The 20238-nt window shown below is 34.8% G+C and overlaps 1 protein-coding gene across 1 annotated transcript in view; it reads left to right on the forward strand.

Annotated features, from left to right (window-relative positions):
* Positions 1-20238, forward strand: part of LOC138708825 (uncharacterized protein CG43867) — a 414444-nt gene that overhangs the window by 345638 nt on the left and 48568 nt on the right. The window contains exons 11-17 of the mRNA XM_069839027.1: positions 5153-5421; positions 7144-7308; positions 9933-10094; positions 11400-11573; positions 14160-14265; positions 16277-16389; positions 17425-17634. Coding sequence (XP_069695128.1) covers positions 5153-5421; positions 7144-7308; positions 9933-10094; positions 11400-11573; positions 14160-14265; positions 16277-16389; positions 17425-17634 — 1199 coding nt within the window. The remainder of the gene's footprint in view (positions 1-5152; positions 5422-7143; positions 7309-9932; positions 10095-11399; positions 11574-14159; positions 14266-16276; positions 16390-17424; positions 17635-20238) is intronic.

The raw sequence follows: 20238 nt of genomic DNA on the forward strand, positions 1-20238 counted from the left end.
CTAAATCTGCAATTTGAGAGGTCCCTGTCCTTTCAAATTGCGACTAATTGAGTGACCTCCTATATTTAATAGACAATTTATAGGCTCTGAACTAGGGCATACGTCGTTTATAATAAAGGGGAATATATATGGGGAAGGGCATATAGGTCCGTGGCCCATTTCTTATAGGGCTCATCCCGACATTTGTCTTACGCCTTAGGAAAACCACGGAATACCTTAGGCGAGATGAGTTGTCTCATGTATAAGAGACTATCCAATTTGGCTATTATGTAGGAGGTGGTTGGTGTCATGAGCCTTGTTGAATCGTCTCAATTTTGAGACAAGCCATTTGGTTATATGATGGCTCGATTACGAAGAGGGGGGGAGAGATGTAATTAGTTAATTAATTTAAAGTAATTAGGGAGATTAATGGGGTTATGAGTGCAGGTCCGTGGCCCATTTCTTTTAGGGCTCATCCCGACATTTGTCTTAGCGCCTTAGGAAAACCACGGAAAAACCTTGATAATTCTTTTTTGTAGCAAATTTAAAGGATGGAGAGTCGATTTTGCCATTCCTCCCCAACCTAAAATACCATACTGAGTTATTGATTGAAACAGAGCTAAGTACACAGTACACAGAACAGAAACAGGTAAATAAGAGCGTAGAATGGAAAATTTGTGGATTGTTTTACGCAATCTGTTACACAGGAAGGAGATATGCTTGTCCCATTTTAAATGTTGGTCAATAATAATGCCTACATATTTGACTTGTGAGGATATACTCAAAGCGTTACATGAGCAAGTAGGTAGGTAACAATCATGTATTGTTATACTTCTGTTATTATTCATTTTTAGTTCCTCAAGGCCATGTGATGTTAATGAAAATGGTATTAATTTTGTTTTAGAAACGTTCAAAGAAACTAAGTGAGCATCCAGCCATTCTTTAATAATGTTAATACCACTGTTAGAATTTTGATAAGTTTCATTCCAACTCGAACCGCTAAATATAACCACAGTATCATCAGCATAAGAATACAGAGTACCAGAATATTTCTCAATGTCAATTTTAAGTAAATCGTTGATATATATTAAAAACAAAATCATTTAACTCTCTGTTAGCATAGAAGTATCCAATATGGCTGGTGTGTTAGATGCTGAACTTATATATCTGGATTATTTAGAAAATGATATCCATGAATACATAAACAGAGCAGATGATTTCTGTGATTTGACAGGCTAGAAGTTCATACAAAGGTATAGGCTATTTTCTGCTAAGCCTCGCTTTTCGCTTTCAACTTAGATCCGTTTGTTTATTTATTCTCATTAATTAGTTTATACTGCGAAATAATTTTCAGCAGAAGGTTTCTCTCGAACGAAGAGAAATTAGTCCCACGATTTCTTTTTGTTCCAGTGTTTTCCATTTCATAACAGCAATACCAATACGCCGCTCCACGCTATTGTGATACAGACGAGGAAAGAGGCTGAAATCAAACCTGAGACAATAGAAAGACTTCTATCCTCTCTGAATCAAACAACGGAAACAAGCGAGAATCGCAATTGTCAGAGTTCAGAAAACAGAAATGAGCCTATACTTGTTTATAGGTTATGGTTAAACTCTAGAATCTCTGGTCCTAACAGAGAGTTAACAAACAGAATGTTAAAATGTGAACTGTAAAGTTGAAGAAACGCAATATTTTTAACAGCATTTCATACTTTTAACTTACAGTTAATTAACGCTATGTTAGATGCATTTTAACAAAGGTTGAAGAAACTGGGCCTATGTGTTTTATTACTGTTCAGTATTAACAAATCAATAAATTGAATAATTGTGAATGATGCACGTAATATATCATCATTTTCACTAAAAACATTTATGGGTCATTCGAAAAACTTGTACAAAATAACTGTTTACTTGAAATTGGTTCTTAACGCTCTTTCTTTTTTTCAAAATTGTTAAGGTAAACTTATGAATGAAGTAATGTAAACAATTTGTCTTTCGCACAAAAGAGTTATTATTTACATAATTTGTTGAGGAAGAATCGGTAAGTAACTTACAAATTGAAGTAGCACCTATATTTTTGAATGCGGTGCCTGAAGCTATCATCATTAGATGGCAGTATTATTGATGTGCATACAAGTGAAACAAAGAAGCAGCAATTCAAAGATGGCAGCACATCTACATGAGTATTCCATTGGCGACTTGATCCCAGCATTGATACATGCTCTGTCTGGCAATGATGCACCCAAGACTCATCACCTGTCATTAACTGGGATAACATATCGTTTGCTTTATTCTGTCTTCTTGGATGATCGATCATTTTGACACCTGGATAATACTGCCATCTAGCAGTGATAGCTACAAACAGACACCTTATTAAAAAATGTAGGTCCTACTTCGAATTTTAATCTACTTATTGACTCTCCTATGTATCTTCATTGAAAAATTTCTTCAAACAAGATAATTAGGGCTTAAGAATTCATAGACGGAATGATTAACAAAAGTAAGCAGTAAATTTAACCGTTAAATGGAAATAGAAAATAGAGTGAAAGAAATATTTTATTTCTCCTTAAAAATTTGTTATACCTACAGATTTATACCTCCATTTGAAAACTTCTTCACTCAAAATTTTTAGTGTTTCAAGATATCTGCACGAATTAATTTGCAACATTAACGTAATCCTAGCTATTACAAGAATTGAGCAAACAAAAATTAAATTATGCAAGAAAATCCTGGGATTAAAAGGAACTTCAGTTTTGTAACAAGAAACTTGGGGGTTAAGAGATTAGAAAAAGAGATAGGACGAGGAAGGGAGAGAAAGAGTAGACCTTGGTTTCTATCCTAATCTGTTCAAATTGAAATATGTAGTCACAATTGCTTTTTTGCACAGAAAATTTGAAGGATATGTAAGATGTGTAAAGCAAAAGGGTCACTCTGTGTATTGAGAGATTGTCTTCTTTTCACAGTCACTTGTAAAGATCACTCTGTTCTTCAGAGAAATTGTTCCTGAAATATTTTCTCTTGAACTGTTTGCTTTCATTGTGCTGTTGGGTGGTTGATTAATTTAGTAATATAATAGGACTAAACAACAAATTAATTTTCTTACTTCTGTCAATTTTAAATTCCTATTTTCATAAGTAGCGAAGTAATATCAGAAACTGTTACAATGTATCAAGAGCTATGTCACGGCAAGTTTTGCAAAATTAATTACATACAACTATTTAAACTGTACTGTCTATAATGAAAGTCAGGTATCTTACTTTTTGAAATTACAAAGAAATGTTTTTTCTGTACTGTGCAAATGATGATAATTTCAACTTCTTATTTTACCATACAGTATATGATTTCATTTCTGTATGTTTTATAAATGATAGGTCAAGAACATAAACTACAAGCGAGAAGTTCATTGGCAAGAAGATATGGAACAGAATAGAAGACCTCAGTGCAAAAACCAGTCAAGTCCAATTTTTTTCAAAATTGACATTTAGTATGTACTGCACAGATAAATATGTGCTGCACACTTCTGTACAAGAATCCATCAAGTCTGAATTTTAGTAATATCTCTATAGTTGAAAAGAACTTGACTGTTTCACTGATTTGCATAAAAAACAGACAGATCTTCCTGCTAGATAGAAGTTAGGTCAACAGTCTTTCCCTACAGTCCTATATTTCAGTACCAATTTTAACTACAACTTTGGTCCCCCAAGATCAGATACTAGTAGCGCATTTGCCTAGTGATCCGGAGTTGCACTCAGGCGCAGGTTCGATTCCGGCTTGGGCTGATTATTTGGTTGGGGTTTTCCGAAGTTTTCCCAACTGTAAGGTAAATGTCAGATAATCTGTGGCGAATCCTCGGCCTCATCTCGCCAAATACTATCTCGCTAACACCAATTTCATCGACGCTAAATAACTCAGTAGTTGATACGACATTGTTAAATAACCAATTGTTATAAGCTTACTGTTGTTGACTACACTAAACGCTGTAAGCTTTTAGTACAATAGGATTCAGTCCTTAAGAGTACTTCCAAAGGCGCTTTGACACCTTGGAAGGACCGTTGGAATGAATTCTGTGCTGCTTGGTCACCTGGGTCGTGTGAACTTAGAGCGGGGGAGGATAGGAGGCTGAGCGGATGTGGAGTTAATGCAGCTGATGGGCTGGTACACCCTCATCCTCATTCATCCCATACACTTCGGGATGTACAATAGGCCTCAGTATGGCCGACGTGCAAAGGGTCGTCCTAACTCACCCGTAGCCACTGTGACCTAACCTAACCTAACCTAGTACAATAATAATTGTTTGAAAATTATAATATATACGTACTGTACTCCAACCAGGAGAAAGTCTCAGGGGAATGAGACGCAGCAGGTTAATGCAGTGAATGAATGTTGGTGTTATAAGATGTCATAAGGTCACACACGTGGGTACACACATGTCCATTGGCTAACTCTCAAAGCACAAACGATAACACTGATACATTCTTATACTACCCTAGTTACAAAATTAGATCACTGTTAATCTCCTGGTCTTTTAATCCTTCCATACAGGAAATAACATATGCAGGGGAGCACATGTTTTTTTAAACTGACGTTAAAACGGTAATATTATCTATCTACTTCGTTCCAATAGATGACGCAATAGTAAGCACATTCCTTTCACGGTTAATCTCCTGGTTGGAGAACAGTAATATATATCTGTGTATGTGCGTGCGTGCACATTGATTAACCCCTCAACAGGAGCTCACCTGAGACTGAAGTAAGTTTCGTAGATTTGTTTGCCACGAAGAAATAAATGAAGTTCAAACATGACAAAGAAATCTGTTGTATTTTCCAGACAAAAAACATTCAAGTCCACGATTAAAAAAAAAAAATTGTATGAACGAAAGAGAACTAACAAGAATATGGTAACCACATAAAAAACCTACTAATTTCCTAAATTATCGTGTAAAAAATCAGTTTGAAATTAATGCACATTCAATTGTTGTGGAAAGTTTATCTTCTGTAAAATTTTCATTTCTGTACTTGACCAGTTTTAGCACCGAGGTCTTCAATTGTTACAAAATACATAAAACATCTAATGAAAAAATATGCCCATACATATGTATCATAATACCACTTTTATTATAAATTTATCATTATATTTCCTTTGATAGCGTCTTCAATTTATTTTGTTTTTCAGACACATCATTTGAGTCAGGAATGTCTGATGACTATGCAATCCCTCCTGATGCTCTGTCTTGCTGTGGAGCAGACACTACCAGCATCGAGTCCTCAATGCCATCTTTACTAATGCGTGTATCGTCATACTTGGACAGTCCCAACAAGAGAGTTACTGGGGAGTCTCTAGAAAAAGCAGGTCACTTGGCAAAACTTGGTGGCAAGCTAAAGACTTGGAGAAAGCGCTGGTTTGTGCTCAGGAATGGAGTGCTCACGTACTGGAAGTCACAGGTTCGTTACAAGTACAATTATATGGAAGTCTGTGAATTTACAAGATCATGAACCTCTGCAAATGAGTGGCTGTCTACTGACAAAATAGTTCCTTTATAATCGGAAGAAAGGTTAAATTAGTGTTACATCAGCCAAGAATCACAAATACATGTAATATTAAAATACAAAATTACTTAATGCATGTGTAATCCATGTTGTCGATTATTTATTGAGATCATTAATGGCGTGCTTATTTCGTCAGACATAAATTGAGATAATGTTCATCAGTAACTTACCATGGTTGATATTTGTTTATCAGTTATACTGTATGTAATAACACCAATATTTGAGGTCTTAGAGTTTGTTGCACGTATGATTTTAAAATTTCAATAATGAAATAGTAAGACGCTCATTTGCAGCTAATGCATGCAGTATAAAATGAAGAAATTAATAATGTTCCAAAATCATTGGAAGGCGCACTTATATTTGAAGGGAGAAGAAGAAACTTATCAGTCTGTTCCTTGCAGTATAGATTTAATGCATTTTATATTATTACCACTCATACCAACTTGGACAAAATTGGTGTCCTGTTGTATTGTTGTATTTAGATTCCAGAACATCATTATTTTATTCTTGATTCCAAGCGAGAGTGGTGATGATGATGATAATAATAATAATAATAATAATAATAATAATAATAATAATAATAGTAGTAGTAGTAGTAGTAGTAGTAGTAGTAGTAGTAGTAGTAGTAGTAGTAGTAGTAACAATAATAATAATAATAATAATAATAATACTATAACAATAACAACAGTAAAAACAACAACAATAATAACAATAATAATAATAATAATAGTAGTAGTAGTATTAGTAGTAACAACAACAATAATAATAATAATAATAATAATAATAATAATAATAATAATAATAATAATAAAACAATAACAACAGTAACAATAATGATAATAATAATAATAATAATATAATAATAATATAACAATAACAACAACAATAATAATGATAATAATAATATAACAATAACAACAACAATAATAATGATAATGATAATAATAATAATAATAATAATAATAATATAACAATAACAACAGTAACAACAACAACAATAATAATAATAATAATAATAATAATAATAATAATAATAATAATAGTAGTAGTAGTAGTAGTAGTAACAACAACAATAGTAGTAGTAGTAGTAGTAGTAGTAGTAGTAGTAGTAGTAGTAGTAGTAGTAGTAACAACAACAACAACAACAATAATAATAATAATAATAATAATAATAATATAACAATAACAACAGCAACAACAACAACAATAATAATAATAATAATAATAATAATAATAATAATTTCTCAAAACAGCAATTGAATTCGACTTCTCATTTATTGATTATTATTATCCTCCTTCCTTCTAGGTTAATTTGTCATTGTTTTATCTGTGGCTTTGATCGGAGTCCATGTTGATAGTTCCGAATCCATGATGTATGCTGTAAGATGTGTCTAATATTTTTTTAAGTAATTTATTTATTGTATTTTAACAGTTTTATAAACAGTTGATTATATTTTATATTTTCTTCGTTACTATTGCTATGTTCCCCTCTGTCTCCTGCATTGTATTTCATGTCTAGTTATGACACACAACATGTCTCTCCAGACCATAAAATGATATATTAAATACACATTTTCGCGATTTCTTCATTTGGAATAACATAAGGTTTCATTACAGAGTGATGTGAACCGGAAACCTCAAGGCCAAATTGTGCTGGATGAGATCTGTCGCATTACTCGTGCTGATGGTGCTGCCACTTTTGAGATTTCAACTGGCAAGAAGACATACTACCTCACTGCAGATTCAATTGCAACGATGGAGGATTGGATCCGTGTGCTTCAGGTTTGTACCTCTACCATGAGGTACCTATACATGTAAAAAACAAAACTTTCATATTTAATTTTTAATGTAATTTCTCTTTTCGAAGTAAAGAATTATGAACCTCAAACACTGACATGTTTTAAGTTTAACAATAAAATAATTTACATCTTCCAGTCCTCTGGAGGTACAAAATATTGTTATTAGCAGATACGAGCGTAGTAGAATAATGGTTACTATTCCCATCTGTTATTCGGGAGGTCCAGGGTTCGATCCCAGGGACTGGCTATCTTCATTTCGGTTTTTCGTGGTTTTCCAAGACTCTCCAGGTGAATGCTGGGATAGTACTAATTTAAAGGGCCACAGCTCGACTCTTTCCCAATTTTCATTAACCCTTCACCATCACTTCTCATCTATCATCCTAACATATCTCGTGACAGGCATGCCATCTGTCCGGTGAAGTAATTGCACTTGGGAAAAAAGTGCCCTCTATGGGTACAACATTGAATCACTAGTACTGTGAAAAAAAAAACACAGAAAAAGAGAATCATCATCATCGTCCTTGCAGGTATTAGGCCTAGTGGCCTGTTACGGTCTCCGTCCATTTTTTCAGGGGGCGTCCCAAAGATCGTCTTCCATGTGGTGTATGGTGGAGAATTTGTCTTGGGAGTCTGGAACGGTCCATCCTATTGACATGGTTAAGCCATTTTTGTCTATAGTGGTTGAGATGTTCATAAATAGGTGTAATTTTCAATTCTTTTGTAATTAGTTCATTCCTTTTGTGGTCAAGCAAGCTGTAGCCGGCAGTCCTCCTTAGAAATCTCATTTCCGCAGTTGTTAGACGTTGAGCATCTGAGTTTCGGACAGTCCAGGCCTCACTACCATACATGAGGCCAGGTCTTGCTAGAACTTTATATGCTTTTAACCTGGTATGTTTTTGGGTTTTCGTGGTTGTGAAAAGCTGGTTGATGGTTCTTAAGGCTCCATTAAAATGTCGAATATTTTCAGATATATCAGTAACAGGTAAATATGTCAAATTATAACCTAAATATTTAAATGAGTTTACCTGTTCTAACATATGGGTTCCAGTACAAATTTTACTCCTAACTGGCTGCTTACCTTGGAACGCCATAATTTTTGTTTTGTTTGGGGTAATTTTCATATTGAAATTTTGTGCTATTATATTCAGGTGATGTAGTGAGTATTGCAGCTCGTCTTCATTTGTAGCGAAAAGAACCTGATCGTCTGCATATAATAATGTATCTAGAGTACAATTTCGGAAGAGCGGGATGTTTCCATGAATTGTTAGTCTCCAATGTATGATGATGGAGTTGATGTATATCTATACTAATAATAAATCTGTAGCCGAAATTTTTCTGGTAATTTTCGATTTTCCAAAAATAATTGGTCCTAACATATATAATTACCCACCCTGAAACCGAAAATCGCATTTTTGAAATTTTTGTTTGTATGTCTGTCTGTCTGTCTGTCTGTCTGTATGTTTGTTACCTTTTCACGCGATAATGGCTGAACCACTTTATATGAAAATTGGAATATAAATTAAGTTCGTTGTAACTTAGATTTTAGGCTATATGGCATTCAAAATACTTTATTTAAAAGGGGGGTTATAAGCGGGCCTGAATTAAATAAATCAAAATATCTCGCTTATTATTAATCTTTGTGAAAAATGTTACATAACAAAAGTTTCTTTAAAAATGATTTCCGTTAAGTTTTATTCTTTACAAAATTTTGATAGGACTGATATTTAATGAGATAAATGAGTTTTAAAATTAAAATAACACTATCTAAGACGGTGAATGAATTAAGAACAAATGACTTCGTCTATAAGAGGCCTTGGACAACAACAATCGAAACAGGGGCCTTGGACATCAACAATTGAAAGCTATTAAACATAGCCTACAGAGAATGTTTCTGTGTTTGTATGAAGTAATATCAGAAGCTAAATTAACCGATTTGTATAATTAATTATTATTTCACCATTGGAAAGTGTAGTTTCTCTAGATGGACATAATGCTATAATGTTATTATAGTAACGTCTGAGTAAATGGAGGACAGGTAAGATTAAAATAGCTTCTTATGCACAGAAAATTTGATAGGCTAATTTGTACATTCGTTTTCTGTATTTCTTAAAATAATATTTATGTACATTAATTTTAATCTCAGAGAATTAACGAACAACGAGAGTGTATTGATTTAGTATGCAGTAATAGTACGTTAGCTTAGCAATCCATTATTTTATAATTCAAATTATAAATATGCTCAATTGAATCGTGTTAAAATACATAAAATATATATGCAATAAATGCAATGCAAAAAAATTGGGTAATGAGCGAAGCAGATTATGTTGCGCTGTTGTAAAAGTTGTTCCCTGGATCAAACGTCCTATTTTAATTATGTAATTACTTTATATTTATTTCTAAGAGGTGCAGCGGAGCGCGCGGGTATGGCTAGTATTGCATAAAAGTGGTGAGAGGGGGCGAAAAAGAGAATAAAGATACAAAATGTTGTTCAGTCAGGGTGGATAAAATTTGGGTTTCCAAACAAACGTTCAGTTATGGAATTTAGCTGATAGTTAATTTATTGCTATCTGTTATGATAAGTATGAAATAATTTTCATATGTTGGCAGAATGTACAAAGGCGTAATGCGACGAAACTGCTGCTGAGCAAGGAAGACAACAAGCCCACCCTGCAAGGATGGTTGACGAAAGTGAAGAATGGCCATGCGAAGAAGTGCTGGTGTGTTCTCATAGGCAAGATGTTCTTATACTTCAAGAATCCAGGCGATACAGTAAGAAAGTTACTTCATTTACATTTAATGCTGTGAGACGTTCACTTCTTTGTACTCCATTTCATTTTTACTTTCCCAACTTCTTTGCAAAGACAACCTGTGTATTGTATTGTATTGTATTGTATTGTATTGTATTGTATTGTATTTATTAGCGTTCCATGATATTCATTGCTTACAGCTGGAATATCGAACAAGTCAAAAAACTTAATACTATTATAAAGCCTTAATTTATAGTCACAGTCTAGATGAAATATATACAGACGAGATTTACAATATAGTCTACTAGTACAACACAAAGTTTTAGTATCAATTTCATGAAGCGTTATTGAATGTCATGAATTCACCTCCAGAATAGAAGGCGTGAAAAATTAGGTATTTCTTTAATTTGGCCCTAAATAGTTTTATGTTTTGAGTTTCATTTTTTATATCGATAGGGAGGCTATTAATAGTAATATACGTTACAAGAGCGGTATGTTGAAGTTTTCATGTTCGAGGAAAAGTTTGAAAAAGCGAAACGTAGTTGAGCTTTTTTAATTTCTGAGAATTGAAAGAAAACATACCGCTCGTGTATCGTACATTATTTTGTGTGAAGATCGTTTATTACATACCTGAAAGAGGAATTTCTTATTAGTTGCAATGAAGTCTCCATCTTGGTTTCTGTTCAATGACGGCAAATTTGCAAAACAAAAATATCTATCTTCAACATTGTTGCTTTAAAATGTTTTCTGTGTTTACTATACTCTAGCAGGCCGTGATATATGTCTGTCTTTTTTTTTTTCCCCAGTCTATAAATGCGAACTTAAAACAAACGGTAAGGTTATGTAATGATTTATTTTTCATTTTAATATTTTAACAATATTATTTATATAACATATTGCAGTAATAACATCGGCAAGTTTGTTGATTTTTTCACAGCTTCCTTAATGTTACTTGCATCACGAATGCAGTAACTTTAGTGGAGTTGTAGAGTTTACTTAATTTTTGCAAATATTTAAAAACAATAATTAACATTGCAATTTTGGTGAAATTGCAGTGGTAAGTTTCCAGTTTATAATTATTACTATATTGAACGTCTCTAAAAATAATATGTTAGAAGCCTAAAGCAGTAAAATCAATATGTCACTTAAGCGGTAAGAAGAGGGAAATTGTTATGTGTGTTAGGTTGGGAATACTGAATGTGGAATTTTAGACTTTCCGCAGATTGGTTTTGTGCGGAAACCAAGCAAATAAGCACGATCTTGCACAAAATTATTTATTATTCAGTTTGCCACGTCACAGGACTTGTAGCATGTTGTTTAATTTCAGAGCCCTGTGGGTCAAATAAATATGAGAGATGCACGTGTGGAGGAAGTGGATCACGTCTCTGACTCAGATAGTGAGGATCGAGAAGGCGATGGCCATATGACAGAGCTCACCATTGGCATCTTCCCCACGCATCAAGGCCCCACTTATTTGCTCATGCCTAGCAAACAGGAGAAGGTACCTGTGGTTTCTATGTCTTTTTATTATGAAACATGAAAGAATTCCGCATGTATACAATCAAAGCTATTGAAAGCAGATGGATATAACTAGATTCCGGATTTTTACGTAAACACATATTTTTTTCTTAGTATGTATCTGTCTGAACGACAAAAATGTTGGCGAATTTGGCTGCTAAGACCATTATATTTAATTTTAGTACTGCATATTTTTATATATTTCGCACAATATTATTTATTTTTAAGATAATTACATATTTTTACATAAAATTAACGTCCATGCCAAATGTCGTTTAATTAAATGCCGTTTAAGAAAAATTAATATTTTAGCGTAAACTAAAACGAAATTATACAAATATTTATAATAATCCGTGGTGCTACAGCCCATGAAGGGCCTAGACCGACCAGCCGGCTGCTGGCCTCACGCCCACATGCCGAAGCAGAGGTGGACGATCATCCAACCAGAATGGAGGTATCGTGTGGTTAGCACGATGATCCCCCCAGCTGTTATAGCTGGTATTTGCAACCGGATTTCGCTACCTATCTTAGCTCCCCAAGTGCATCACGATGCTGGGTGGGCACCGGTCCCATACACTGGCCGAAATTTCATGAGAAAATTTCTTCCCCCATGAGGAATCGAACCAGCGCGCATTCCGTAATGCGAGTCCTAGGCGGGATGCCTTAGACCGCGACGCCATGGCGCGGGACACAAATACAGTATTTATACAATTTTAAACTCAATGTTGTCAGTGTATAATGGGATACATATTTCAGCATTCAATACAATACAACCACTGTTGAAAGAAATCAGGGTTACACCAGTTTATTTACTGTTATCCAGATCTTTATCAGAAAAACGCAGAACTCTCCAGAAGACATTGCTATCAGCCACATCCATTTGTTTAAATATCCACCATTAACTTCATGCGATGTCAGTGCATAAGAACACACTATTCAATCACCGCTGGAACTTCAACTCTTGAAAATACAGAGGAGTAATCTTGTGGCATGCTGTGCTTCATGCCTAGATTACCTTTAAAATTGTATCAAAAACGATATCGTGACATATACTGTAATAAATGAAAGTATTTATTGAAATAAATAACAACAATTTATTTTTAACTCTCTGTGCAATTTTGATATTACATATTTAGTACATAATTTGAGGTTTTTATTTACATATTTATGTACATATTTTTAGGATCAATATTACTTAAAAATCCGGATTCTAGGTATAACTGTCTGTTTTCGTAACATCACTAGTATGATTGTCATGCTTTATTCAGTTTCTCTTCAAAGAAAGAAACTCTGATTTGCATTTGGCAGAAATCTGTATGGATCCCAATGGCATTTCGAAGATTATAGAGAAAATAAATCTCTTCTTTCTGCCTGTAATTGTATCTGTACCCTTCCATTCCAGAATCACGTGTTCCACTTGCTTATAGAGATCCCATATGAGTTAGGATGGGTTTAAATTAAGCATAGAAATAAATTAACATTCAGAAATGAAATTGTTATTGTATGCATTGCAGAAAAGTAATGAAAAACCTCATTTATAATTAAATTTGAATTTATTCCAGATCAAAAGAAATGGAGAATACAATAACATTACTTCTGTTACATCGATTCAGACCTAGTTGGTTTGTCTGTTGATTTCAGCTAAATCATTGATGCATCTCAACTCTAGTCTCTTAGATTTTGAATTGGTTTATTTCCACTGTTTTGTCGAGAGGGTTTCCACATTGTTACCATAGTGATTTGTGTTACCAAGAGTTAAGCTCAGGTCTTGTCGTAGGATTTTGTCTTTACTCATCTTCACTCATGAATAAAGGAATTTTCTAGTTAAGAATAGTTTCACTTTCTGACTTCGGTACTTTTTCCATTAAATCCATTGCTTCCATCTGGGATTAAACTGATCCAGATGCAAGAATCCAAGAATGGTGATCTCTAGATTACCGGGTTCGACTATTGATTCAAGACTTAAACGACAAGTAGAAATTAATTAATTTATAACAATTAGGATTTTTTATCTAATGATCCAGTGTTACAGAATATTTATTTTTATGCCAGAGATTTGGGTTCAAGCCCTGGAGAGACCATAATAGAATTTTAAATGGACAAGGATTGATTGTAGCAGACACTGCCTATTTCCTTGCTGCATCATCTATTCAGCCATTCTCTATGACAGACAACAAATTGCCACATTCATTCGCCATTATACTGTGTCATTGGATCTGAGAAGTGTTCGTAGGATTTGATTGAAGGATGTAGTGATAAGTGAGAAACACACACATATCATCGAGGAGCGGATGTTGAATTAAATTTATCAGATAAATTAGTTATATTTGTGTAACAAACTCGGAAATGAAGTAGAGAGCGAGACATTTTAAAGAAAATGAAACAAACATTCATTAAATATTTTTAATGAATTACATTTATGTTATTCCATACAATAACAATGAAAGTATTGTTACAATTTCAGTCAACTGCTCATTAATAATAAAACTAATTGTTCATGTCATATTAAAATATGCTTCTTATAGTTTTTACTTCATTATATTGGATTGACATAACTGTTACATTCCAGGATTCTTGGATGTACCACTTAACTGTTGTATCGGGAGGAGGTCCTAATGCTGGTACACAGTATGAGCAGTTGGTCCAGAAACTAATGGAAACAGATGGAGATCCGAGTGAGTTGATCTTTGTTGATTTTGCATTTTTTTATATACAGTGGAATCTCGATAATCCGAACTAATTTGGAGTGAAGATAGCTAAGTTTATCAAGCATGGAATTATTCTAAATGAACTTCATAAAAAAATATTGCACAATACTATAAATAAACAAACATTTAAAGCATATAGAACAGCAGAAACAATATATATTATAATACTGTTGCTCCAAGTAGTGTCAGCCTGATTTCTCGTTTTCTGTGCATTCTGATGTTATGCATACATTTCGTTATATGTTCGGATTATCGAAGTTCTACTGTATTAGAAACTTTCTTATACATTAAACATTATTAGGGCCTAGATTCTTAGTAAATAGGTATTTATTTGCACTGCAATAGAAACTCGTAATTGAGTTTTAAGTTTCGGACATGGTCAACTGAGCATACATTTTTTATTTTATGACACATAAAACTACTTTAAAAAAAAAATCTTCGACAATCAATTTTCCAGTCTTTTACTTTCCCAGTTGAGGTTAAGGATCACTAAAATGTAAATACTGGCATGGTGTGAATTGAATATTTTCTCTAGGGAGAGGGGGAGACATTAAAATGTTAGTTGCCGATAAAAATACTGTCCATAATAATTAGCAGTGACAAATTAACGAAATTGAAATGGTAATACTCCTTTTGTCAAACAATTCAACAAATTCGTGATGTGGAGAGAAAACCTATTACTCGTGTTGAATCTACAACACAAGTTTTACAAAAAAAAAAAAAAAAAATGCAAATTGTTGCTTTTTAAAAATAATGGATTTTACACATATAAAAATCGTTATTTAAATATGTAAATCATGAAAATAGTGTGTATTTAAATGTAGAGCTGAAAACCTGGGTTCAAATCACTGTGTTGGAGAGAATTTTTCTCCGCTCCACCCATCCTTCACCACTGTTATAGTCATCCTTTCATACTTTTTCATTAGGAACAGCAGTAAATTTTGCAGTAATACACTGAATTAGAAGATGACATCACCCTTAAGAAAATTGTGACTTTGACTGTTTTTCTCCTGTACTCTTTATGTGCTGTCAGGGACTAAGTATTATGAGCAGAGACCGGAAGTTTAGGCATTATGAATCATTAAAATAGGCAGGCAAAAAGACATTATAAATAGCTAAAATACGCAATAAAAGGCAATTACAAAAACCTTCTACTAGACCCACAACCACAAAGGGATTTCTGCAGCAAGAAAAGCTTTACATAAGTCGAATGCAAATTGAGATTTTCGACTCGGTGTTGCAATTACTGTTGGAAGCAAAGTAGCCTTGGAAAGTGCATTTTTGTGTTTGGTTATACTGACATGTTGCGATATGAAATATTTAGCTAGCTACAACAACGTCGCAATGAAAACTGAAAGAGAAATAACCGTTAAAAATAACGTTAGACCCGCACTCACTGTTGCCTTGTCAAATAAACACAAGCGATAATTAAAACGCTTACTGTTATACATTTTTTCACGGCAGCACTCATTGTTGCAAAGAGAATATGAACTGACTGAAAGACAATAATATGCATTCGGTGAAGTCACTTTCATTGTAGCTGTTATAGAAATAAATTAAAATATACCTGTAGGCATTTTTAATAATAAATTAATAAATGATAGATAAATAATCAAATGAAGGCAAAAAAAGCATTTATTTTCTAATTAGGCATTTATATTAAAAAAGGCAGAAAAGGGCAACATAAAACTGTGACGTTTCAATCACAAAGGTATAATTCATACAGATTTACTTTCAAATTGAAGATAGATTTAACACATTTAAAAAGGCATTCTGCCAAAGTTCCGGTCTCTGATTATGAGTCAGTTACAAATATGGAACCTGAATGTAATGAAGAGGTATGTACAATTTATTGTCCAGCATTCATAAGAGGGAACTGTGAAAAATGTATAACTCAATTCTTGAGGAGAAGAAAGGAAATACTTTAGTTTTTAAGATAGCACAAGTCTGATATCTGATCATGCTGTGACTGTTGCAGACTGTGTGCTGTGGAGGCACCCTCACCTCCTGCACAGTAAGGAGAGCATCGCCTCGCCGCTCACCACGCTGTCCTCTGAGGCCATCCAAGCAGAAGCTATTAAACTGTTCAAGGTATCATCATTGTGCTGAGATCATGACTTTGTTGTAGTAGTTCTTCAGCCATGATTTACTTGTACATCCCCACCCCCTCTCCGCCCATCTCCTCCCTCCCCCTCTCACTCTCTCCACCTCCCTCCCTCTCCCCTATCTCTCCCCCTCTCCGCCCCTATCACTCTCCCATCCTCCCATACCCCTCTCTTTCTCTCTCCTACTCTGTCCCTCTTCCCCTCTCACCTGCCTTCATCACTCCCTCCTTCCCTACCTCCTCCCTCTCTCCTTCTTTCGTAGATAATCATAATACAATGTAAACAACAATTCTGCAGTGTCCACACCTGTGGAGTAATGGTTAGAGCGTCTAGCCGCGAAACCAGGTGGCCTGGGTTCGATTCCCGGTCGGGGCAAGTTACCTGGTTGAGGTTTTTTCCGGGGTTTTCCCTCAACCCAATATGATCAAATGCTGGGTAACTTTGTGTGTTGGATCCCGGACTCATGTCACCGGCATTTATCACCTTCATCTCATTCAGACGCTAAATAAACTGAGATGTTGATAAAGCGTCGTAAAATAACCTACTAAAATAAAATTCTGCAGTGCTTGGGAGAAATGACACAAGTCAGTTTCCACAAACCTTTTTTGATAATTTATTGACAACTTACGGAACATCTGCTCGCTTGGAAAAAGAGACATAAGTATTTCTCCCATTACAATAATTCATACAGAAAAAAATCAAATCGACATAAACCAGTGTAAGTTGTCAATAAATTATCAAAAAAGGTTTGTGGAAACTGACTTATGTTACTTTTTCCAGGCACTGCAGAATTGGTAACCACATAAAAAACCTACTAATTTCCTAAATTATCGTGTAAAAAATTAATTTGAAATTAATGCACATTAAATTTTTGTGGAAAGTTTTTTTTATCTCCTGTAAAATGTTCATTTCTGGACTTGACTGGGTTTTGCACCGAGGTCTTCACTTGTTACAAAATATGTAAAATGTCTAATGAGAAAGTATGTCCATACATTGTACATGCTATTGTATTTGGTTGCAGTCGTGTCAGCTGTTCATCTCTGTGGCACTGGACAGTGCTGGCATCGATTACCATGTAGTGCTTGCACAGAATGCCCTGCAGCAATGTCTGGACATACCAGAGCTGCAGGCCGAGCTCATGTGCGCGCTTGTGAAGCAGACATCCCGCCACACACAGCACAAGATTGGGGTCCAGGTAAACAGGACCATCACCAAGTTTAAGCACTCGCGCGTAAGTGTGCCTGCTTCTCTGCCTGCACTGTCTCTCCTGTCACCCACTGTTAACCCGAAGAGAGGGAAGATCTCGCAGGGCATGCCAGCATTTCAGGTGTACAAATCGCAAACACAGATATCAATTGTTAGTAGCGTAAGATACGATTTTATTTTCATCTCATAATCTTATACTGTGTAACAGTTCTTTAAGATATAATTCGTAATAAATATTGTGTAATACACAATTAAACATATTCAGTAATCATTCTCAGTGTTAAAGCATACTAATACTTGTCATTGAACACCAAGTTAAGTCTGGTTCACAATAAACCGGGAACGAGAACCAGAATGAAAACGAGAAGCAGAGGACGTGAATGTGAAAATTTTTTATTCACAATAAACCGAGAACGTAGACGACTATGCATATTGATATGTATGTCAATAACGATATGTTAAGTCGATATTACGCATTCTGATGTTATTTGTGTATAATTAACTAATGGCGTTCTCTCATGAGTACAAGGCAGCCAACATAAACACAGGTTAACCAACTTCGAAATTTCAACTGAAACATTTCATTAGGTACGATACTATAAATATGTCCATGCATCTTTATTATCACAACCTATTTTAAGTCTACCATAACGTAAAATAATTAGAGAAGAAACATTTGTAATAGAACAAAAATGAGCACAAAGTAGTTATTGAATTGAAGCATGAATATGTAGTGTGTAATACAACCAATACAGTAATAAAATATGATTCGCTTCCAATCGGTGTTCAAAGATGCAGCTATTGAAAGCCACATATTCTCCTTCATTTTCTCATCTTTATACGAGGCGTGCCGCTTATCGTAAACGTGAGGATTTTCCTCAACACTCAATATTAGAATCTCATCAAATAAAATTTGCTCCATGATGCACAGCACAGAACAAAATAATGCATAGGTTATGTCACGGTCTTCTTGCTACAAAGTATATGACGACACAATAGCTTTTAGATGGCAATAGAATGAATCTAGTGGGCTGTGATTGGAAACGTGAATGCCAAAGTTGAAACTTGGCCAACTCTCCATTCCCGATCCCGGGCTCCGGCAAGCTTTTCATTAATTGTGAATGCTCACATTTAAATGTACACATTTTAACAATTTTACATTTTTCGTCTTCGTTCCGATTCTCGTTTCCGGTTTATTGTGAACCAGCCTTTAGTCAGTTGAAATCTAATTCAGGACAGTGCATGTTCAGTGGATGATAAAAGTCGTAACATGGCTGTCTTCAAAATGAAAATAAAACCAGAGATTCTGTGTCGCATATCTATGACACGTAAAAGAGATCTGGAGATAAAATTACCCTCTTGCTGCTCTTTGTCTCCACAAATTTCACTGCTTTGTAGACAAGTATGTCTGTAGGTCAACATCTCAACCAAGTCCACACCTGTGGAGTAATGGTTAGTGCATCTGACCGCAAAGTCAGGTGGTCCGAGTTTGAATCATGGTCGGGGCGAGTTACCTGGTTGAGGTTTTTTCTGGAGTTTTCCCTCAACCCAATATGAGCGAATGTTGTGTAAGTATCGATGCTGGACCTCAGACTCATTTCACCAGCATTATCATCTTCATTTCATTCAGACGCTAAATAACCTGAGACATAAAATAAGCCACTTTAAAAAATAATAAAAAATATTTTTAAAAAATCTCAATTTTGACTTCCAATGTCTCTGCAGGATGATGTCCTATGAGAGTGCAGAAGTCATTGCTGCTGGATAAACAGAAAGCAAGGTAGAAAAATGAAATTCAGATTTAAACTTAATAAAGCGGGATGGCCGGGTAGCTCAGTTGGTAGAGCAGCTGGCTACGGACTGGAAGATCCGGGGTTCGATCCCAGGTGGTGACAGGATTTTTTTATCATTGCCAAACTTTCAGAACGGCCCCAAGGTTCACTCAGCCTCCTATAAAATTGAGTACCGGGTCTTTCCCGGGGGTAAAAGGCGGTCAGAGCGTGGTGCCGACCACACCACCTCATTCTAGTGCCGAGGTCATGGAAAGCATGGGTCTCTACCTCCGTGCCCTCCAAGTGCCTTCATGGCATGTTACGGGGATACCTTTACCTTTTACTTAATAAAGCAACCTCTGTTAAGCTTAGGAAATCAAATATTCGATTCTTTGCAGAGGGGACAAAATTATTCTCTTTACTGGAAATCTTGTATGAAGTTCCACCTCTGTGCACTCCAAAGATACTTTCTGCCTTCATCAAATCATTTTATTTCACTGAATAACAAAAGATATTGAATGAAAATCTGTGCAGCAACTTTTGCATGAATAGCTGAAAAAATCATCCATTAGTGTATTTGCTGAATATTATTCCCAGTCAAGAGTAATGGAAATCGTCAAACTGACTAAGCAACGATTTCTTACTTACAAATATAAAATCAGTTATGGTTTGAATATATGCGAAATTACGTATGAATATGGTATCAAAACAGTACACTAAAATTACATACACAAATATAGGCTACATATTATCATGTATGTGTTTTAGTGTTTGCATGTATGTAATTTTAATATATTAATCATACTTATACATTCACTACTTAGTCACAGATTCCTTAATCTCTTTCTATTTAATCA

Source organism: Periplaneta americana, chromosome 11 (assembly GCF_040183065.1).
Source record: "Periplaneta americana isolate PAMFEO1 chromosome 11, P.americana_PAMFEO1_priV1, whole genome shotgun sequence".
Taxonomy (NCBI): domain Eukaryota; kingdom Metazoa; phylum Arthropoda; class Insecta; order Blattodea; family Blattidae; genus Periplaneta; species Periplaneta americana.